At 46.1% G+C, this 23601-nt stretch overlaps 1 protein-coding gene across 1 annotated transcript in view; it reads right to left on the reverse strand.

Annotated features, from left to right (window-relative positions):
* Ephb1 (EPH receptor B1) overlaps positions 1 to 23601 on the reverse strand; it is a 298236-nt gene that overhangs the window by 140081 nt on the left and 134554 nt on the right. Inside the window, exon 4 of the mRNA XM_035444232.1 lies at positions 2755 to 2910. Within this exon, the coding sequence (XP_035300123.1) occupies positions 2755 to 2910 (156 nt within the window). The remainder of the gene's footprint in view (positions 1 to 2754; positions 2911 to 23601) is intronic.

The raw sequence follows: 23601 nt of genomic DNA on the forward strand, positions 1-23601 counted from the left end.
AGCATATTTTACATTTACAATTTTTTTATAAATATATTTGTAAAATGCTTGCTGGGGAAGAGTGGACTGCTGGTGTAATCTCACTTGAAGACAATGGACACAAGCTAGATCTGAGGCCCTTCCACACTGGAGGCCTTGGCCAGCTCTTGGACTCTCCTGTCTGCTCTGTTCTCTGGATCACAGCACCAGGGCATGGCAGGTGTTCCCTGTCCCCATACATTTATAAAGACAGCTCTTTATCTTTAGTGCCTGGGTGGGCTCTAGTTGCTTCCTGCTAGGACAGATGAAGTCTTGATTTTCCAAGGTGAACCAGTTCTCCCAGCCCCAAGCCTCCACCAGCCGGGCTCAGGCTCCTACACACTTGTCTCACTAGACGTGTCAGGCTAGCTAGGAGCCCTAAGGCCACACAGTACAGGGCTGTGTCTTTCTTCAACAGCTCTAGAAATTCTCCTTGTATCTGAAAAATTATTTACTGTGGTGATGTGCTGTGCCTTTTTAAGAGAACAGATGGCACCTCCAATTAGAATGCTTTTAAAGGAAACCCTAATGAGAATATAAAAGCCAACAAATTGACTTTTTCATACAGTACTTCCCTGGCACACAATAAATCAAATATATAATGAGGCTCAGGGAAAATATAGCTTTATTTATACATGTTTTGCCTAGCATTGTGTTGTACCCATGTCCTGTCTCCTGAGTCTCCTCACCAAATGCTTGCCCCCCCAGGATGAGGGGCAACATGTCCAGGAGCTGTTCTTTGCCCTTCCTGCCATAGTCATGTGTGTTTTGGTTTAGCAGTTTCTAGTCTGAGCCTTCCCTCTATGTCTGGAGGCACAAGACAAGGGGTATGCAGAGGTGAAATAGCCAGGGTGGCATGCTCCCTCACCATTGAAATAAGAATAGGAGAGAATAGTGGCACCCCACTGTTGAATATTCCAGAGCTGACTGGACCAGAGGGAGGAGGGAAAAGCCTGTGTGGTCTAACTTAAAGATGGTCTTGGGATATTGTATGGTAGTATGGAATAAGAAGCTTCTGTGGTCAAACTAGGGGCATTGTAATGTTCATATTTTTCCCAGTAACTGATCCAATAGACTCATGTCCATCAGGAATGGAGGCTGAAAGATAAGCTTTGGTAAATAAGTAGGAGAAGACGGAAACACATCTACAAACTGAGCCCCTGGTCATTGTCCTGACTTCTTCCAGATAACCTTATCATGAGATTGATGGGTTGACAGTTTGTCTCCTGGAGTGGAAAGCTAAGGGACCATATGGATGAGTTGATCTGTAGAGGAAGCCTGGCCAGAGGGAAGAGTTATGAGCATGGCAATGCTTCCAGGAGAGAAGCAGCCAGAGCCTGGGTGGATGCCTTGGCTATTGTGTAGATTGGTGTTTGATCTGGCCATGTAGGTAGTAGAGTGATCAGGCATCCTTATTGGAATCTAAAGAAGCATGCTAAATATTGCTTTGGGGGGGTCCATGGAAGACTGCCATCTGGGGTGAGGTGAGGAGCACTTAGAAATCAGAGAAGGAGACAACACTACACAAAGATGGGGACTCAGGGCAGCAGGAGAGGGATCATTTCTGTTCATCTCCACCCACCTGAGAAAGAAGGCAGGGAAAACCAGTTTACAAGACGACAATGCCGACGACGACGAGCTTTTCCTCACCTCAAATCTATAAGCATCGATTGAGCTCAGGACCTTGATCTAGAAGACACTTTCTTTTCTGCTCTGCATCCAGCAAAGGTTACATATGCTACAAGGCCTGGACTGAGAAATTCTTCTACCCAGTCCAGTTCACTTTTTTTTTTGTCCATCAAACTAAAAGTGTGTATGAAATATACCTCTGTGGGCCTCTTCATTGGGATGAGAGGGAACTGGTCTAAGGGGTGTAAGGAGAGGTACCTGCTCACAGTGAGCCACACCAAAGCACCTAGTGCAGAAGAAAGTTCTAGTCTGATTACAGGCTAACCTGCAGTATTGATCCCAGAATGCAATGGGAATACTGAGAAGCGATCATCCCTGCTTCAGGGCTTTAACACTTAGAGAAGGAAAAGTTGTGTAAAGTGCTGTTCAGGGAGACCATTTTCCTTGCCTCCCGTGCTTTTGGGAGACAGGACCAGAGGGAAATTATCCTCTCCCTGCCTGGAGAGTGTAGCTGTCCCTCTGCTTTTAGAAAAATGGCTGCTTTTTCTTTCCACCAGAGATAATGGACGAGTGGATATGGCTGACACATTAACCCCAAGCTTCTAGAATTTAGTGTACTGAGATGGACAGTGTAGCAAGGCTTCTGGTCTTGATATTTGGCTGAAGCTCAGATGCTGAACACTACAAGGGACAAAGAGGAGGAATACTTAGACCTGACACTCAAGGATTTTCTGTTTGTAGCTAAGGCAATTACAAAGTAAATGGACAATTAATAAAACTATGAGAACTTCCAGGGAAGCAGACACTGAGAAGACACATTGAAGAGTGTGTCTTGATTTTTCACACAAAGAATAGTTTTAAATTTTTGTGGGAAGAGGTTATCTTAGAGGTGTGTGAAAGAAAGGCCCTCACATCTGGAAAGATGAGCATAAAAATATTCAGTCTTAACCAAAGATATGCACTTGAGAAAAAGAGAGCCCCCGTTTCAGCACCACGGCTAGCACTCCACTTAGCATTTCCTTGGAAGGTTGACCTGCTCTCTCCCCTGCTCCAGGTCCACCATTTGTAATCAGACTCCCCAGCCCACAGCCATTACTAAACACTTACTAGTGCACGCCACTTCTGGGGGATCAAAGTCTGCTCGGTAATAGCCAGTCCGGCAGGTGCAGATGGGAGATGCTTCTGAAGGGGAGCGGCTGTTGGAGGGGCAGTGGGAGCAGCCTTCAGCTTCCTGGCTGGCCTTGAAGGTCCCCGCAGGACAGGCTACAACACAAAGATCATGTAGGAGTTAATGGCAGAATGGCAACCAGATACCCTTCCCTAAAAATGAAAATGAAGGTTTTGCCATTTGGAAAACCACGATGCTGAGTTACCCCTCACACCAAGATTCACAGAGTCAGCATCTCAGATGGAGGAACCCCTGCTTAATATTTCAGTTCTCCAAACATCTTGATAGTGGCCCTTCTCAGTGATTTTCCCCTCTCAGGTATGTCAACAGATTTCACTGGTGAGGTGAGTCTAATGTGTAGCTGGGAGTCTGGTACACAAATGTCTAATCCTTCCTCCTGCCTTGACAACCAGGGCCCCTTCATGAGCACTTGGCGAAGGAATGTAGCCTCACAGTCTCAGATAAAAAGGGGTCTTTGCTGGCAATGACCAGACTTCTTATTCTTAAATGTCATATTGCAACAAACACAAGGGGCACTGAGATGTGTTCATTAGCATTTGCTATGAATGACAGAAAAGGACTAGAATTCACAAGCAATTCTCTAAAGAAAAAATTAAAGTGATTTCAAGGTCACTGCCTTAACAGCATCACTCTACCTTAATTGCATTTTTATATGCTTCCTAGGACAGGGTAAGCAAAAGAGGGGCCTTTGCAGGTAGTTTGTGTCATGTGTTTGGAATCACCTTTCATAATGATAGGAAAGGTTGGGGACAAATGACATAGCTTGGTGATTAATTGGGGTGTCCTCACTTATGGGTACCTCTTCTAGTTTCTTGGATAACCAGGATGTTAGGAGTCATGCCATGCAATGCTTGTCCCCATACTGGTCCACAAACTGTGGCTATGTTTTATCTACTGAGACACAGGACACATGGTTTTTACCCTTGTTGATTCCCCAATATTATAATTGCATTGTCCCTATTTGCCCAAGGACTGCCTTTACCACTTCATTCCCTGCTTCTCCTTGTATCTCTAAAGCCAGCTCTGATTGTCCTTCCTTGAGATTAGGTGAAACTTACTGCCGAGTCAACTTGTTTGGATTTCCTGAAAACCACTCAACAAATATTCACTGTGCACCCTCTGAGACCTGGCTACAGGGGTCCACAAGTTGCCTTCTAGGAGTTTTGGATCCACCATGGCCACACTGTTTGACTTAGTTAGGCCTACTACTGCTGTGATGGAACACCATAACCAAAAGCAACTTGGGGAGGAAAGGGTTCATTTCACTCACAGTTCTGTATAACATTTCATCATCAAAAGCAGTGAAGACAGGAACTCACATAGGGCAGGAACCTGGAGGCAAGAGCTGATGCAGAAGCCATGGAGGGGTGCCACTTACTGGCTTGCTCTCCATGACTTGCTCAGCCTGCTTTCTTTTGGAACCCAGGACCATAGCCCAGGGATTAGCACCACCTACAACAGGCTGGGCTTTACCCTATCAATCACTAAGAAAACATCCTACAGGCTTGCCTACAGCCCCATCTTATGGGGACATTTTCTCTTTTTTTTTTCCTTTTTTAAAATTTAAATTAGAAGCAAGCTTCTTTTACATGTAAATCCCAGTTCCCTCACCCTTCCCTCCTCCCCTGCCCTCCACCGACTCCCTATCCCATCCCCTTTCTGCATCCTAGGGAGGGTGAAGCCTTCAATGGGGGATCTTCAAATGCTGCCATATAATTTGGAGCAGAGCCTAGACCCTCTCCTGTTTGTCTAGGCTAAGAGAGTATGCCTCTATGTGGAATGGGTTCCCAATGTTCATTCATGTACTAGGGATAAATACTGATCCAGAGGCCCCATAGATAAACCAGACCTCCAAACTGACATCCTAGTTCAGGGGGTCTGGAACAGCCTATGCTGGTTTCCCAGCTATCAGTTTGGGGTCCATGAGCAACCCCTTGTTCAGGTCAGCTGTCCTTGTGGGTTTCTCCAGTCTTGTCATGACCCCTTTACTCATCACTCCTCCCTCTCTGCAACTGGGTTCCAGGGTTCAGCTCAGTGTTTAGCTGTGGGTGTCTGCTTCTGCTTCCATCAGCTAATGTATGAAGGCTCTAGGATGGCATATAAGGTAGTCATCAGTCAACAGAAGGACATTTAAAGTAGCCTCTTGACTATTGCTTAGATTGTTGATTGGGGTTAACCTTGTAGATATTTGGACATTTCCCTAGAGCCAGATTTCTCTTTAAACCTATAATGGCTCCCTCTATTATGGTATCTCTTTTCTTGCTCTCCCCTATTCCCTTGACTCAAACTTTCTGTTCTCTCTTGTCCTCCTATCCCCTTCTCTTCTCCCCTTCTCTTTCTTCTAACTCCCTCTCCCCTCCTCCCATGCTCCCATTTATCTCAGGAGATCTTGTCCCTTTCCCCTTCTCTGGGGGACCATGTAAGTCTCTCTTAGGGTCCTCCTTGTTTCCTAGTTTTGGAAACATTTTCTTGGTTGAGACTACCTCCTCTCTGATGACTCTAGCTTGTGTCAAGTTGACATAAAACTGTCCAGGACACTATTATAGTACGATGTGATTGTTGCCTGAACAGAGCTGTTGTAAAGGCTCCACTTATAGGAAGCTCATCTTCTCAAATATATTGTTCCCTCCTGAAAAGTGCAGAGGATTCTTTAATAATAGCAGTAGCCACCATCTGTTAGCTTGCCTTGTTAAGTGCTTTACGTACATTACTCTATGGGGTGGCTATTATTATCTCCATTTTGCTAATGAGGAAATTGGGACATGGAGAGGTTAAAAACATTCACAGGATCACTCAGCGGGAGAAATGATGGTGATGGTACTCATGTAAGCTAGTTCCAAAACATCAACCACTTTCCTGCCAAGACAAGAAGAAAGAATAGTCTCCTATGAGAGATTCCTCCATCAGCTGCTCACTTGAAGTTAGCAGACAGTCTCAAGTTACACTAGATGTGCACTGTATGGGACCCCATTGTAGATTGGAGGAAACCTCTGTGAAATGGAATATTCTTGAATGGCGCAAACCAATTGCATTCCATGGAAATACAAGTTCTTTGAGTTCTCAATGCCTATTACTTACAGAAAACATGGACCTAAAAATATAGAATTTGCTTACTGCAGAATGTCTCAGAACTTAAAAAAGTGAGGTCTCTAATACTAGGCTTCTTTTTTCTTTTCCTTTCTTTTTTTTCCCCAAGAAGGCCTCCTCTGCAGTGCATCCCCTAGGACTCACATTCCCTGGAATACACTGTATTTCACAACTGATGGGCAAACAATAGTTGCCGTTGTAACCCGCATCAGATTTAGGCCACTCACTGACCCATGTTAACACATTCAAAAGGAAGTCTCCATAGCAAGAAAAAGAATAAGTTTGAATTTTCAAACAAAAGAATCAATCAATAAAACCCCAAGCAAAAAGCACTAACTACCATACTTGGGACAGCCTAAATCTGGCTCACTAATAGCCTTTCTCAGTCCACTCACTGGGGTCTCTCCCCCTCTACCTTGCCCTCCTCTCTCTCTCTCCCTCCCTCCCTCCCTCTTTCTCCTCTCCCAGATAAGTGTGAACCCCTTTACATGGAGTCTATAGTGTTCCTACCCTGCCCAGTTCTGCAGCCTCAGCTGCTACCATGCAGCAGGATGCCTTCCTGGAAAGGGGAGGGGAGCTGGTGACTACTCATGCATTCATATTCAGTCCCTGCCACACTGTAATTTTCTTAATGTACTGGTCCAAGAAGAACAAAGTGTTTTCACTTTCTTCTCAGCACTTAAAAGCCACCTTGCGTTACATTTAATAAGTTAACAGCATAAACAGTCATCCTGATATCCACAAGTGGAAGGGGGATTTGGAATGCCTTTCTCTGAGATTTCTGATGAAGGAATGGAGGCCTCTGCTCTGTGTGACTGGATCTCTGAATTGGAAGGATGCCCAAAGGAGAGCAAATAGAGGGGAGAGGGTACAAGCTGAATGAGTTATTTATTTATTGTGAGTGAGGTGTATGTGTCTCTGTCTCTGTCTCTCTCTCTCTGTCTCTCTCTCTGCTGTCTCTCTCTCTCTCTCTCTCTCTCTCTCTCTCTCTCTCTCTGTGTGTGTGTGTGTGTGTGTGTGTGTGTGTGTGTGTGTGTGTGTGTGTGTATGCAGGTGCAAGCGCAGTGTTTGTACATCAATGTGTACACATGTACTTGTGGAGATAAGGAAACAAAATTAGGTATATTCCTCGATCAGTGTCCACCATATTTTTTGACACAGGGTCTCTTGCTGAACACAGAACTCGCCATGTCTGCTAAGCCGGCCAGCCTACGAGTTTCAGGGACCCTCCTGTCTCTACCTCTGTCTCTGTCGCTGAGCTTACATACATGTATCACTGTACCCTGTTTGTTACTACGAGGGTTCTAAGGATGTGAACTCAGGTCCTTGTGCTTATACAGCAAGCACTTGTCTTAACTAAGATATCTCCCAGAATGCCACAGGATGGACCATAGAGAGAGGTCCAAAAGCAGTTGGAAGAAAGAGGTCTTAGAAAGATCTGAGTTGATAGTCGCCAAGGACTTACGAGCTGGGCCATGGCTGCAGCATCTTAGCTCCGCCTTCTAGATTTGCTGATTTTACCAAGATGGACATTTGTGAGTTATAGCATTCCGAGGGGCCTCTATTTGCTCATCTATATAAAATGTATACTGCTCACAACTCACAGACCAGTAGCATTTAGTAAACTCAAATATGTGACATAGCTGGCACCCATATGTACCACACCAGGATAGCTCCTCTCAATTCAGTTTACACAAACCCTTTTGAAAGTCAAGTTTTCTTTGAAATAACTTTACAATTCAAAGTCTGAATAGACATTTGGAGCCTTGAATTAAAGGCATTAAAGTCTTAGAAACAAATGGAAAAACTGTGTTTCTGCCTAGACTGTTTATATCTAGGTGATTGATGAATCATTATAAGATACATTTTACCTATAATTTCAAAATACTCACATTTCAAGTGTTAATGTTTAATGAAACTTGTGAACAGTCAGTCTCTAACTTGTAAAGACGATCTTTGTCAGTCCATGCACTGAACTTTGGGATTGTAACTTATAATCCTGCTGGCACAATATTTTCTCATATAGTTTATGCTTTAAACAACAGTTAAAGTGGCAGGCTACTCCACAAATACTTTTAAACTCCTCTTGTATCAGATGCCACTAATCAGAAAAAGATGCCGACATCATTGTTTTTTACTAAGAAACATAAGAAAAGCGGACTTCCCTTGAGAAAAGGCAGCTTTAATTAGAAGTGATAAGTGGAGCACTTGAGTCAGTTCTGGCAAAGACTATATAGACACATAGACCAAAGAAATGAATGTAAAAGGGCCTTCCCAGCCTGATAAGCATGGCTCAGCAGTAGGCAATGCTCACTGTGCAAGTGTGAGGACCTGAGTTTGATCCCAGAACACAATTCCAGTGCTCCTATAATGGGATGAGAGGTAGAGAGAGGAGCATTTCCAGGATCTCACAGAGGAAAGGAACTCTGCCTCAGACAAAGTAGAAGCTGAAGACCAACATACCAGGTTACCCTCCTACACGGTGACTTTCATTTGAGCACCATAGCATGACCATGTGTGTAAGCACTCACACAAACATGTGTGTGCAAAGGAGGAAAGAGAAGGGTAGAGAGATGACTGACATAAAAAAGAGTAACAGTGAAATATTATTAGGCATGTGTGAACACTTTTGAGGAAGATAACAGCTCTTCAACTTGATATTTAAATCTGGTTTTCTTCCTCTACAGAGAATCATGATCCAGTCTTCACTATGAGGAAGAGCATCGCCACCCAGCCACTGTTTGCTGAGGACCTGTTGGAAGCCAGGAGCCACATAAGAGGAATAGAGCATCCATGCAAATGGAGTCTTGGGCTTTAGGGGCTTCCTTTCTGATGGGGTGAAGCTGACAGAACACTGCTTATAAAGCAGATCTGTGCTTGTGTGTACATCAGGGACCAGTCATCCAGGACACACACACACACACACACACACACACACACACACACACACAGACACTTGGGAAGATGAGGACCACATGAAGCATCTTCCTAAGAGGCAAGATTCAGAAAGGGAGGGTGAGGGATGAGACTCAGTTGCTGAAGTACTTGCCTAGAATGCATAAAGTTGTTAGCGTGATACCCAGCCATGAGTAAAACAGACAGGGTGGCACATGCCTGCAATCTCATGTAGAAGCTGGAGGACCAGAAGTCCAAAATCATCCTCAGCTCTATAGCTAGTTCAGGGACAGCCTTGGGCACAGGAGAGTGTCTCCAACAGCAACAATAAAGGATTTAAAAGGGAAGATGATGACAAAGCAAGAAGAAAGAGGTAGAAGAATTGGGGAGGTCAAAGAAGACCTGGGAATTTCATCACCATTATAAGGGTGGATGGGAAGTCAAGAGCCACTGACTTGCACTTCTCCGTGACTCCCTGGAAGATAACAAGAGGCCATCACATGGGACTATATTTCTGACACAGCAGGGGACAGACCACAACTGTCTTATTTCTTTAAAGTGGGGGAATAGTTCCTTATGTTGTAAGTGATCAGGTTCAGACAGAGGCTAAGCTGGCAGAGCAGGGGTGGGGACAGGCATACACTCTGCATCTTCTCTGCCTATGCCTGGCTTCAGCCTAGGGAGGGCATGAGACCTGAGTGCTCTACCCTTAAAACCCATATATACTTCCCATCCTCCAAGCAAAACACACATTTCCCTCTCCCTTTAAACAACACGAGGAGGCTGGCATGTGTCATCTCTAGCAGAAGGTCACCTTGGAATGCCCCCCCCACCAATGTCTCAGTGCCTCAAAGCTGTAACAAATTGCCTGCTGCTTACAATGCTCTTGAGAACGCCCCTCCCCTCCCGTCCCTGCACGAAGTCTTCCAGTGACACGGAATCCATCACCTACAGTACTATTACTTTATAAAGAAACAGATTAAGTGTCTCATAAACAGTGCAGTGATTGAGATAATGGAAAGCGCCTCTCGTCCCCGTCTGCAGCATCAGGTTATGAAGCTTCTCCAAGCAGCCAGGAAGAGGAAATTAATAGAAGCAAGAGGGAATAACCACTTTTATGCAATTTCCTCAGGAGATAGTGGACCATCTAATCTTTATTGGAGCCCTTTAACCTGTCACTCACCACTCACCAGAGCCTCTTTAGCTCTCGCAATTTTTCCCGATATCTAAGCAAGATAAGACGGAAACCTCAAAATATTATTTGATAATTTTTCAAAGGTGGAGGGTGCCCCCTGCCTCCATCACCTCCCTTCTCAATGGAGGACTCAGAAAACATTTTTATGCAGCAGAAATGGAGGAGAGCTTAACTATTCTTCATGCATAGTCCAGGAGGTCAGCACTGCTCGGCAGGAAGAGACTCTCTCTTTGCATTTTAAATGTGGTTTTTCTCTCCACCACTGCCTTCTGTCCTTGCACTCTCTTTTTAATAATCTGATTACTTTTCTTGATCTAATTTTTTTTCCCAAATGAGTTTGCAAAGGTTCATGCCAATGAATATTCATCCCCTGCTTAAGATCCAAGGTTTCTTTCTCAAGGCAGGTGTAACTGAGCAGCTGGTTCAGGGAGGTCTGCCTGCCTCATGGGCTGACAGTGAAGGGGCCAAGCACATTCCTGCTCAGGAAGAGAGAGGTTCACAGAGCATTGCCACACACCACCCCCATTACCTCCAGGGCTTGCTCCCACTCTGCAGATGTGTCTCTTTGCAGCTGCTCGGAACTGCAAGCTAGTTGTGGTGTTGAGGGACCATGCACAGGGCTCTTGTGGCTAGTGTCCCGCAGGGTCTTACACCATGAATGCTGACTCTAACCGTCCATCCACCCACTACCTACACACCCATTTATCCACCAATTACTACACTCACTCATACATATTTCAGTCCACCCGCCCATACATCAACCTTTCTACCCATCTATCCACCCACTCACCCATCTATCCATTCATCCATCCATCCATCTACCCATCCATCCATCCACCTATCCACCTATGAATCCATCAGCCTACATACCATTTACTCACCAACACATTCATCAACCTAAAAACCCAAACAGACACTCATCTACCCATTCTCCCATCCATCCACCCATCCATGCATCCATTCATCCATGCATCCATTCATCCATCCATCCACTGCAGTAGTATGAATGCTCTCTGAAGTCTGACTCTAGGTCTTTTCATATTTGTGTTTTCCTCTCTCCTGTGCACAGCACAAGCCTTCCACATGTTATGACTGGTTAAGATGGATGTTTACTGAATGCCTACTGGCATAATATCCCAAAGATCAAAGCTGTGACAATAACTACTGCAACAAATGATCCTATATTAGAGGGAAGGAGTTGAGGGCAGACCTATACAGTAGAAATTCTTGCAAATTTTCTGGAGAGTTATTTGATGAAGACCTCAAAATATTCAAAGTCTTTGTTCAAAGATTAAAACTTCCAAAGGAAAGGCAGGAAAGTGTGGGGAAAGACTTGTTCATGAACATTTGTCACAGCGTTAATTCTGAGGCAGAAGAAAGGAATGGAGATATGGAGGAAAGGAAGGAGGAAAGAAAAGGAAGGAAGGAGGGAGGGATGGGTGGAAGAAGAGAGAAAGGGAAGGAAGGGTGGAGGGAGAGAGGGACTTAAAAGTCTAATAAGAGAGTATTGACTGAGTAAATATGAAACATTCATATAGCAGAATATAACATCGCCATTAACACTGTATCTTAGAAAAATATTTTAGAACCAGGCGTTGGTGGCACACGCCTTTAATCCCAGCACTCGGGAGGCATAGGCAGGCGGATCTCTGTGAGTTTGAGGCCAGCCTGGTCTACAAGAGCTAGTTCCAGGACAGCCTCCAAAGACGCAGAGAAACCCTGTCTCAAAAAAACCAAAAAAAAAATATTTTAGAAGTGAATTCTGAAGCTATATAAAGAGTACTAACTTCAATAAAAATATATATCATACTAATTAAAATGAAAAACAGGAGTCTGCATTGTTAGTAATTATTACTCTGGATATTTTATCAATATTTTTGATAATACACACTTTGGTAATTAAAGAACATATATTCACTACATTTTAAATTTTTTTTTGCAGAGGATACTAAAGTGTGGGTGCAGGCTCTGGTCCCAAGGAGAGCTGGGTAAAGCGGTCTGTGCGCTAGGAAAAGCTCTGCAGCCGAGGTGGAGGAAGCAGGAAGTGAATGGGAGTCAAGGAGGCTGCCCAGAGGAGTCAGCACCTGCACAGGCCTTCAGAGGAGAAGCTAAGGCAGATGCAGAGATGAAAGGGCGGGGCAGAGGGGAACAACTGCCCCAGGATTCACAAAGAGGGGGCCCGCATGCCTGGGAAAGCTGGGAGCATCTGTAGAAGCGGCCAGGACCACAGAATAGTTATGGGGGCTGTGGAGGACATGGGCCAGGGGCCGTTCACTTTTACATCACCCAGGACCTGTGAAGCCAAACAGGTCTTCCGGTCTTTCCTCCCTGGGCCCAGTGCCAAATGTAATGGCCTGTGCAGTTGGGACACTTAGTTGTGTCATATGCTTGTGTCATTCACGATGACACTTGCTGAAATTGATGCGTTCTGCAGGCATCTTGACACAGACTGTAAGTCACAGTGCCATTAAGCTACTAACACAGCAGCAATGATAGCAAGTCAGGAGCTCATTAGCATGGAAGATGCTGAAGAGGTGGGTTTGATAAGGGGTGGGGGTGGAAAGCTTTGACTCATTGTAGTGGAGAAGCCACAAGATAGGACCAAAAGGTAATAACAGAAGAATAAGGGCCCAAAGTGGAGGGACAGGCTTTTGGGTTTCTCAAGGGGTAGCCAAGCCCATTAAATATCTTAGAACCTAGTGCAAGGTTTACCTGAAACCCTGGGCTAAGGTCAGAGGGCTGCTTTATAATGGTCCATGCTAATGCAGCAGACTGCATACTTGTGTCCCCTAAAAATCAACTGGCATCTAGAGTTGGAGCCCCTGGGGGTGGTTAGATCCTGGTGGGCAGAGCCTCTAGGTGCCCATACAAGAAGAGAGAGGAGGTAGCCTGTTTTCTCTGTTCTCAGTACCATCTGCAAATCAGGAAGCAGGCCCTCACCAGCTGTTGCACACACGCAACTTGATCTTGGACAACCAAGTTTCCAGAACAGTGAGAAATAAATGTCTGTTGCCCAAGCAGCCTACTTTATACAATGTGCAGTAGAGCAGAGCTGACCAAGACGAGAATCACCAGCACCTGGAATTGCAGACACAAGGGGGTCTTGAACCCTATCCAGACCAGCCACCTCGGGGGTTCACATATGCCCTGCAGCCCATGCTGCAGTAGCATGTGGGTCTGAAAAGCTGCTGGTTGCTGGAGTGTGAGCATATGCAGGCCACTTCACACCTCCAAACCCTGGGAACTCTATCTGCAACAAAGGGCACAGAATCATCTACCTCTCAAGCTAGTGTAGAGATTTGTGCGATGTTTAAAAACTTCCTAGAACATAGTGTTGCCTTAAGAAATGGCAGCAAGCTGCTCTCTTCATGCAGCTGAGATGAGTGCTTTCACCGGTTGGTTATTGGAAACACTTATTGACCACTTGTCATAGACTTGGAGATGGGCAGGGCACTGGGAGACATCAGTGCATGAGACCAGGAGCTGTTTTTCTGGGCCACTGATGATCTGTGGAACATTACTGGTAATAGGCTCCCTGTGATTTTGACAGGGACAGAGGTCAATGTAGGAAAGGACGACCCAGAACAGAGAAGTTAGGGTGGGACTCATTGGAGACTGAACTGGATCCTCTCATGTATGACTGTGAGTTCACCATAGACTTGTCCCCTACCCAGTAGACAGAACTAAGGGGCCAGTCTTCAGACTCACACATCCTCAGAGTGGTAGGGGGACCTTCAGGACTCTAGGACGTCACAGGGGAAAGAACTCAGTCCTTGTACATGCAGCATTTGCAACCAGCAGATCTACCTTACAACCTCTCAAGGGACAGATTGACTTTGTCCAAGCACAGGCCAGGAGGGGTGGGACTGGATGGAGATGAGAGAGCACCCAGAAACACAGATACAACTGGGAAAGGAGAGGACAAAGACATGAAAGGGCTGAGCTAGGAATGGCTGAAGATTGTGACAGAGGGGAATTGAGACCTTTCTCAGGCTAGCCAGTGAGGGGTGTTTCATAAAAATTATTCATTGTCCAAGTCTGCCTCTGGATGGAAAGGAAAGGTGGAAGGTGTGACAAGAATTGTTGGGGACAGCTGGCAGGCCCTTCATGTGCCCAGATCCTGTCTCAGAAGCAGTTTAAGCATACCACTTGGTTCCCATGGAGACATCCTGGAGTCTACCCACAGGATGTAAGAATCCATACATGGGGCAGGAGATAAAAACAGTCAACACAGGAGTGGCTACCAGGCAAATGGTGGGCAGATACAGAACCTGGTCCTACACTCTTCTGGGGCCCAACAATCTTGAAAATGCTGGCAGGAAGTAGAGAGAGGCAGAGCAGGGTCCTGGCAAGACACTAGCCAGGCTAATGAGCGAGGTGGCCTACTCACTCCCAGGGCCTTTAAGGGTTCCTCAGTGTGGGAAGGCAAGACAAAGAGAGGCAAATAGTCTAAAGATTGTTTATGATCCTTTCTACAGAATTCATCACAAGGAGATAATCACATGTGATTCAAAACAGAACTATGGGATTTTCATGGCAGTTTATAACATGGAAAAAGGACAACCTAAAAACCACAAATGGGAACATCGAAATTTAAGTTACTCTCTATTAAGAGGCTTAGTGACCTGTACAAATATTGGTTATTTATTAGTGACTGAAAAAAAAACCACATATAACAGGAACAGACAGTATTCTTCAGTACTAGTAATAATGATTTTATAACTTTTTAAATATACAGTAGTGAGATGCGGGTGGTATTTCTCATGTTTTCTGATTTATATTTTTTCTTTTTATGCAGTAAACTTATATTGTTTTTTTATATAGACAAATATTTTCTTCAAATAGCAGAATGCCAGAGAGCCACTCTGGTCAGGGGCAGGGTGGGAAGGACAAGGCAGATTGAAAGTGGAGTATGTAAGTCCCCATTTCCCGAGGACCTCTGACTGCCAGGTTCCACCCACAGAATACTCTAACTGCTGGTCCCTGTGCCCACCCTATGGAGTAAAAAGCCCAATCTCTGGACATGAAATCCTACCAATTTTGTAGGGTAGGAAAGCTCTACCCTACAAAAGTGCACCCACCTCTCAAGGAACTCGATATAAGCCCTGTATCCTGTTCAGTTGGCCGTTATTTCTCATGGGAGCAGAGGCACCCACCCTCCTGGTTTCTTCCTTCCCAATAAATCTCTTGTGTGAGGTCTGTTGTACGGTGTGACTTTGTGGCACTCCTTGGCCTCTGTCTACCAGGATACTTTTCCATCTGAGCTGTAAGGCTTACAGGGTATCAAGTGGGAAGCAGGTTATGAGGGAGAAGTGGAGTATGAGGTAGGAAGTGGGCTATGAGTGGCCTATAGGTTGGCAGAGAAACCCTCACTTAACTTAGTTCTCCCATGGACCTCTCATCAACATGTCCTCAACTCTACCTCTTCGGCTACTGTCAAGTCAGTGGCATTTATTTGGTGCATATCTGAGACCTCTTCCTATATGTCATCATCACCTTCACACTGGCTAAGAAGCTGCTGTGCACAGAAAACCTGGTGTGTGAGATGCCTGGAGGAGTTTAACCCTTAGAAATTTAACTCTCAAGCATGGGCTTCAGGGCAGGATCAAGGCCTCATTGATGGCTGGGGACATGGCTCTGTAGATGAAAAGCACTTGCCATGAAAGCATGAGGACCAGAGGTCAGGTCCCTAGAACCCACACCAAGATGGACATGGTAATGTGTGACAAACAAAAGACTTTCTTGTTAAGACAAAGTGGAAGGTGAAAACCCACCTTGGCACACCTTGGACCTGCACACACAAGAGAGTCCCTGAGAAAGTGAAGCCACAGGCAGGCAGGCAAGCACAAAATGAAGGGGATGAAGAGGATGGTCCAGGCTGGGGCATGGAGGAACTGATGCTCTATAGATAGATGCCTCTTTCAAGGAGGTAGAATCTTTCCCTGCTTCCCTTTCAGCCACCAGTGAGCTGCTTCACTGGGTCCCTAGTATTCAGGGCAGAGGAAGACGAGGACCAGATCAGTTCAGGTACCCTAATGAGCCCCAGGTTGTCTGTCCCCACAAGGCCCCCTGAAAGCCATCCTAGGCACCCACTGTATCAGCAAAGATAAGGGAAGCCATGGCCATCCCCTCTTCAATCCTTTATACCCTGGGCCCTTCCCCAGCAGAGCCCAGCTGTCAATGTTCTAAAAATGCCATCAGTCTGGTGGCTCTGTGCCCACTGTGGACAAGTGGGACATATGTTGGCCATCAGGCAACTTCCTATGTTTTCAAACTGCAGTGTTTACCCTCAGAGAAAAGTCTTGTTTTTAAGCACTTTACCCAACAAACACCTTTGTGGATTCAAATAACTTTAAACAAGTTCTTCAGGTAAATAAAGGCAAGTACCTACTCGATCTCTAAGGGTCAGACTCGGCTTCTTGCTTCTATCCAGGCCTCAGGCACAAGCCTGTGGTGTGTCTTCCCAGGAATGCCACCACCTTCCCCAGCCTCTTTTGCTTTCTCAGAGTAAACTCAAAAACAAAACCAGAATGCACACATGGATATGGACACACACACACACACACACACACACACACACACACACACACACACACACCACACAAGTACACAGGCATGCACACCAGAACTGTGCATGGTAGCATACACCAAGAGAAAAGAAATGAGGAAAGAAAGAGAAAAGAGAAAAGAGAAAAAGCAACTAAGTTTGGGTGTATGTATGATACAAATCTCATTTCCCCTCCAAAACTGACAAGGCAAATAGGGCTTTCTTTTAGGGAGGTTGTTGTGAGCCATCCTTTTACAGACTTTTCCCTCTAAGATATTTTTGAGCTCACAAATCACAAGCAGACAGTGTGAGAAAAGCTCTCTGAAACAAAATTGCCTAGATCAGGTTAGCCAACCTGCAGGACAGACAGCACTGCCCCTGACTGCTGTGGCAGACACACTCATCACTAATCAATTATTGCACTCATTCCTGACCAATGTTCTACAGAACTCTGGATCTTCTTCTTTTATTTTTATTTCTTTATTTATTTTATTTATTTATTTTTGAGGCAGGTTCTCACTATGTAGACTAGGGTGGCCTTGAACTCACAGAGTTGTTGGGATTAAAGGCATATACCACCATGTCGCCCAAGCTCTGGATCTTTAATACAGTGCCGAGGCAGCCACTACACCTCAAAGACATCTGCCATATCTCAGACCTGGAATGGGGAAAAGAAGATGTTGAGTTGGCCTGAGGTAGGTAGTCAGGGCAACATCAGAACATGGTGGTGTCCAGTCCCGTTCTACCTGCCTACAGGGCCCTGTCATCAGAATGGGTCTAACACAGTCTCAGGGGCACACCCTTGCCTCCACTCCACTTCCCTCTAATGTTTCTCTCTCTCCCCCTTGGAGGTCATCCCCATCACACAGCCTCCTTGCCAAGTGGGAAGCCAGACGCCTAATTATGCTCTCAGTGTGTGTTGGTGAGAGCGGAATAATGTACAAGTAAGTGTGCTAAGAGGAACCGTATCTCCAGAGAAGGTCGAGTGCTGCATAAGTAAAATGTAAGATTAAGATTCCCCCCTTCTGTGGTGTACTTGACAAAATAATTTCGCTGTGACCTTTACAGAAACCCAGGAGTAAAAACGGGCACCACGGAGTCTGCAGCTTTTCCCCAGGTCACCAAGCCACAAACACATAAATCTGCCAACGATATTACACAGCATTCAAGGGGGACAGGCAGACCAAATAAATGACTTTTACTTTGTGGTAATGGTAGAGCAAGAGCTTTGGGGCTGAGATACTCTGGTTGAATCACCAAAGCTGTCTGGACAGGTGAGAGACAAGAGGCCCGCCTGCCTCGTAATGCTAACTTTGCTTGTGTGGCAGAACAGAGATGGCTGTGGACCCACTTAGCAGAAGGCCAGAAGAGAAGAGCTTGGCAGGACAAGCAGGTAAGAGTGGGCAGGCATTGAAGTCAAGTCCAGCTGGCTCATCGTCAAACACCTCAGGAGGGTGTCTATTTGACAGGGTCTTGGATCCTGCAACACAGGGATAGCGAATGTTGTTACTGGAGGTCTCAAAGTTACTCCAGAGAAAGTAGAATAACCCATGTGATGGGGAAAATATTTCTGTGTATGTTTATAAATAAAGTACTTGCTTGGCCAATGAGACAGCAGGTTAGGCTGGACTAGGAGTCAAAGAGGATTCTGGGAAATGTAGTAGAGAAGTGGTGTTCCAGACAGAAAGTGACATAGCAAGGAGACTCATATTTAAGAAGAGGAAAAAGAAAGTGTCGCTCTCTTTTCCCTCGGCTCCTACTCCAGTGGCACGATACGATTCACCAGCAAGGAGGGATGTCAATTAGGCATCCGATAAGATAAGTCCCATAAAATATATAGATGTATAATAATTAAGACTGAGCTAAGTCATTGGCCAAGCAACATTGTAACTAATACAAGTCTCTCTGTGTTTTCATTTGGGCCTAACTCGGGCAGGTGGCTGGCATAAAGCTTACATGTGGCGGTGGGGCTCAACAGCTTTTGGCAAAAAGATTTATCGTAACACCCATGAGCCATGATAGATGCTGGGATAATGAGGTTATGTGCACCCAAGTAAAATAGCATCCAATTTCAACTGTGGAAAACAACCCAGGTTTGCCTGAGCTTTGTACAGAGGCTGAAGGTAAGGTATTCGGCCAATGCTGTTTTCCTGACCTGTGAGTTCTACTCTAGGCCTTGCCAACCCCAAAAGCATCTGTGAGCAATGAGACTTGCAGGTGTTGAATGGGGAAGGCATCCCCTTCTGAGCAGTGCTATGAGGCCAACTCTTAGTTTAGCCCTGGAGCTATAAAAGGAATGATGGTCATCTCAGCCCATGGCAGACTGAGTAGGTAGAGTAGATGGGAAAGGCTGGGTCCGTATGCTCTCAGACTGACCATTAATCCCCAGGTGGTGAGAGGTAGTTTCTAGTTAGCCCACATCCTTCCTGTCTTCAGTCTCCTGGATTGACATGTTATCCCTTCAGGGGCACCAGCAATGTGTTATTAAGGGAGGTGCCTACAGAAAAGGTCAGAGGTGATAAGGGTGAACTTGCAAGCTTAGATCTGAGTGTGCACTTAGGGAAGCAAAAGCCATTCAACTCCCCAGGGCCTGAACGGAGAGGTTGAGAAGGAGCAGAGGGACAAACTAAGCACATCCCTGCAGGAGTGGGAAATGGAGTGCAGGCCCTGAGCATCTATAAGTTCAGAAAGTACCTACCTGAAGCAAACAGGGGTCACAGGACCAGGGCTGAAAGAATGACTGATATCCAGTTAGATGGATGGACATGAAGCTGGTCCCTCTGCTGCTGAGGAAGGAGCCTGTTTTCCTTGGATAGATTTTTGGAGCCAGGTTATCAAAAACCTCTTATGAATATGAAAAGCTGGCATCTTCTACAGGCATGGAGCAGGGTATTATGCTTGAGTGCAAGATCTCTCCCAAGCCAGTCACCACCTATCGAGATCGGCTATAAAACTGCCTTGATGTTAGTAAGTTGTTTTATTCATTGTCGCAACAAGTCTGGGGAGACAGTTCTGTTAGTAAGGTGCCTACATGAGGGCCTGAGTTCAGAACCTTAGAAGTCACATATGAAGCCAGGCATGGTAGAGCATGCTTGCAACCCCAGTCAGTGCTGGGAAGGCAGAGGCAGGTAGAGTTAGGTACCCTGAAGCTCAGTAAGCAGCCAGCCTAGCTGAATCAATGAGCTTTGGGTTTGGTGGAGATCCTGAAATATTAAAGATGGTAGACTGAGAAGATGGCTCGATAGGTCAAGTGCTTTGTACTCAGCATGAGGATTTGTGTTTGAATTCCAGGAGTCCACATAAAAGTCAGATATCATAGTCCATGTCATTTACCTTAGTGCTGCTGCAGCAAGATATAAAGAAGAGAGAAGAGAATCTCTGGAAGCTTGAGGTGCCAGCCTGGCGTACACAGCAATGAAAAACAAGAGACCCTGCCTCAAAGAGGATGGAAGGTGAGGACCAACATCTAAGGTTGTCCAATGACCTGCACATGTACGTTGTTGTGGTGCATGTAGGGCCACACTCACACCTTACACAGATGAACACACACACACACACACACACACACACACACACACACACACACACACACACATGGGGTGAGGAGAGGAAGGGAGGGGGTAAATAAAAGTGGAGAATGATCAAGGAAAGACATCTCACATCCACAGCTCGAGATCCATACCTCCATGTGTGCACTCACACTAACAGCTAGAAATACCACATACAAATGAAATAACAACAAGCCAGACGTGGTGGTTCACGCCTGTAACCCCCAAACTTGGGAGATGAAGGCAGAAAGATCGGGAGTTTAAAGCTGTCCACAACTGCACAGGGCTTTGGAGGCCAGCCTAGACTACAGGAGACCTGGTCTCACACAATAGCAACAATGAGCAATGGCCAGGCCAGGTCACTTGCTCTGAATGACATCATGGTCCCATCACGGCAGCCCTAAGGTACATTGGCTGTAATGTTTCCAAACAGGAAACTTGGGCTCAGATACATTAAGTAGCTTATCCAAGTCATATGCACCCTCATTTTTAGATACGTGTGTGTGTGTGTGTGTGTGTGTGTGTGTGTGTGTGTGTGTGTGTGTGTGTGTGTTGTGTCTTGCTGGAGACCAAACCCATAGGATGTCCTAACCCAGGATCATGTAGTTTATTGCTAGAGATCTACTCTGTGCCTTGCCTGTATTAGGTAAGTATATTGTTGTGGAGCTACATCTTTGGCCATCAATATTGCTAAAAACACAGTCATCTTGCACTATTTCTGCTTCTCACAGGCAAATATAACTAAGAAAAGTCTTCTTTTCAGCTAGGCTGCATAAGGAAGAGACTGGCAGTCCCATTTTGCTAACAGTGACACTGAAGCTCAGCAGGATCAAAGTTGCCCAGTGTTCCCAGCTAATCTCTGATAGGGGCTGTGATGGTTACTTTTCTAGTTGTTATGACCAAACACCTGACAAGAAGCAGCCTAAGGATGGTGGTCTTCCTTGGGCTCTCAGTCTGTGGGATGCAGTCCAGCATGGTGGGAGTGAGGTGTTTGATCACCCTTATCCCCAATCAGGGGATGGGGAGGGGAGTGGCAGAGGCTAGTGCTCTCTACTTGCTCCCCCTCCTGTCTCTGGTCTAGTCTGGTCCCCTAGTCTATGGGATGGTACCACCCACATCCAAGGTCTGTCTTTCTACCTCAGCCAAACCTTCCTAGAGATACCCCCACAGGCATGTCCACAGGTTAGTCTCCCAGGTGACTCTCAACCTAGTCAGTTGACAAGATTCTTCATCAGAGGGTGGGAATTCAAAGCCAGCGCCAGCCCTGCCTGGCCTCTAAACTCGTGGCCTTTCCAGTTATTTTCTGTGGAATGTTGTCTGTGGCGGCTGTGGGCTTTCTTTCTTCATGTGCATGTAGATAAAGACTGGAAAATGCCCAGGTTCACACGCATCTGAGTCCACATGAGAGACCTGGGCACAGGCACATCTCTTTCTGATCACCAAGGGCATCCTGCCCTACTTTCTCTGCCTCCAGGAGGAAAAAAATTCACACACACACACACACACACACACACACACACACACACAGAGAGAGAGAAAGAGAGAGAGAGAGAGAGAGACAGAGAGAGAGAGAGAGAGAGAGAGAGAGAGAGAGAGAGAAAGCCCCATGGCCTATGTCATATGTTGCTCCTGCTCCCCTCTGAGGCCTGTTGGCCTGGATTCCTGACCAGGCAAGAAAACATGATGTATGGATGTGGTCACCAGGAAATCTGCAGAGGCCTGCTCTGGGATGGAAATTCATCTTTCCAGTGGCTTCTGGGGTGAAGGAAGAAGGAAGCACAAGAAGTGCACATACAGAGGGAAGCTGTACTTCCATTGGATGCTTGCACAGCCAGTGGGGGCGGGGCGGAGTGCTCACAGAAGCAGCTGCACCCACCTCAAATGAGGACCAGCTGAAGCTTCAAGAAAAGGAGACATGGGCTGCTGGTGTAACATGATACCTACAGGTAACATTCTCTGACACCCCAGTCCAGGTCCCCAGATGAACTATGTCTCTCAGCTTAGGAGTGCTTCCCAGATAACTTCAGGATAGGTGGGCAGCTACAGAAGTAGCCACCCTGCTGTCTCTCCTTGTGAGGGTACAGAACAGGGAAAACCAAGCTCAGCGCCTTTGAACATAGATGTCACCACAGTCAGGTTAATGATCGCTATAACTCTGTGAAGTGCCATGACTGAATCCCCCTCCTCCCATTTTACATACAATGCTCATTTGTTAATGACCAGGATAAAGGGCCATGAAACAATATTGCTCCTGTGTAACAGGGCTGTACCTCCATTCTCAATACAAATCCAGAATTTCATCAGGGGAACAAAGGCGACTCACCAAGACATGTCAATTATTTCATAATGACAGCTATTCAGCTCCTGAATTCATCAGTGGGGGCTCGAAACGCGTCGGTTCATCAAGCACGTATCTGAGCAGGCTCTCACCATTTGGGAATCGGGCCGTAATTGCAATACCAACACTTTGACTTTCTGTGGAATTTCTCAAGGAGACAAAGGGTTTTGACACATCCCGTTGCCACCCAACTCTGGGCCTCCTTGCAGGTTCTAAAATAACGAAAGCACTGCCCAGCCCCACCCCACTCTCGGACTCAGGAGGCAGAGACAGGAGGGTGGCGAGTTCAAGGCCAACTTGGGTCCTTTAGGTTATAGTAGAAGAACCAACTAAAAGCTGATGAAAACTATATGTTGGTTAACAGCTGCAAGAAGGTATATATGGAGGTGTGAGGTGAACAGGCAATTAACTGGGAGAGGAGGCCTTCCTGGGAGAGGAGACAGGGAATGTGAGTTGTGAAGCATGGACGGTAATTTACTTGGCAAATAAAATAAAGAAATATATTCCAGGCAGAGGACACGCTATGGGCAGTGTGCGAAGGTGGTGAAAGGGCTCATAGATGTCTGTCAGCTGGCTAGTGCTCTCGGTCATGGCCCATTATTGATCTGCTAAAGATTCTGATGTTGTCGTGTGGACTGACACCTGGTGTCCCAAATAGGCTGGAAAGTCTTGAACAGGAAGACTTCTGGATGGAGCCTGGAGATGAGCAAGACCCAGGAGTGTCAGACACCCCCATGCTAGCATCTGGCTGTCTGGCACTCCCACACCAGCTCCCTGGGCTGTGCGACATAACCCTTCCTACTCTCCTGCTTCCTACTGCATGGATATCATCCAAAGACCCTGTGGGGCTGTTTGGCTATAGAAATAATGGAGGCTCAGGTCTGGCTGGGGCTTCCCAGCCTTCCTAGCCCTGAGATGGGGCCCCTGCCTCAGCTCCTGGAGTCTCTGTACCTCCTTAGTCCAGAGCACAGCCAGCCAAATGCAAAGGGCCTGACCTGCAGGTATCACCTCCCTTCTTCTAAGAAGGCCAAGGAACTCCATGCTCTGCGAGGCTGGCCTTCCTTCTGCTCAGGAGATGCCTCTTCCTGGAGAGAGCTGCTCCCTGGTCTCAATCAGGCCTCCACTTCAGACCTTCACAGGGCCCACTGTGGATTT

Source organism: Cricetulus griseus, chromosome 4 (genome assembly GCF_003668045.3).
Source record: "Cricetulus griseus strain 17A/GY chromosome 4, alternate assembly CriGri-PICRH-1.0, whole genome shotgun sequence".
Taxonomy (NCBI): domain Eukaryota; kingdom Metazoa; phylum Chordata; class Mammalia; order Rodentia; family Cricetidae; genus Cricetulus; species Cricetulus griseus.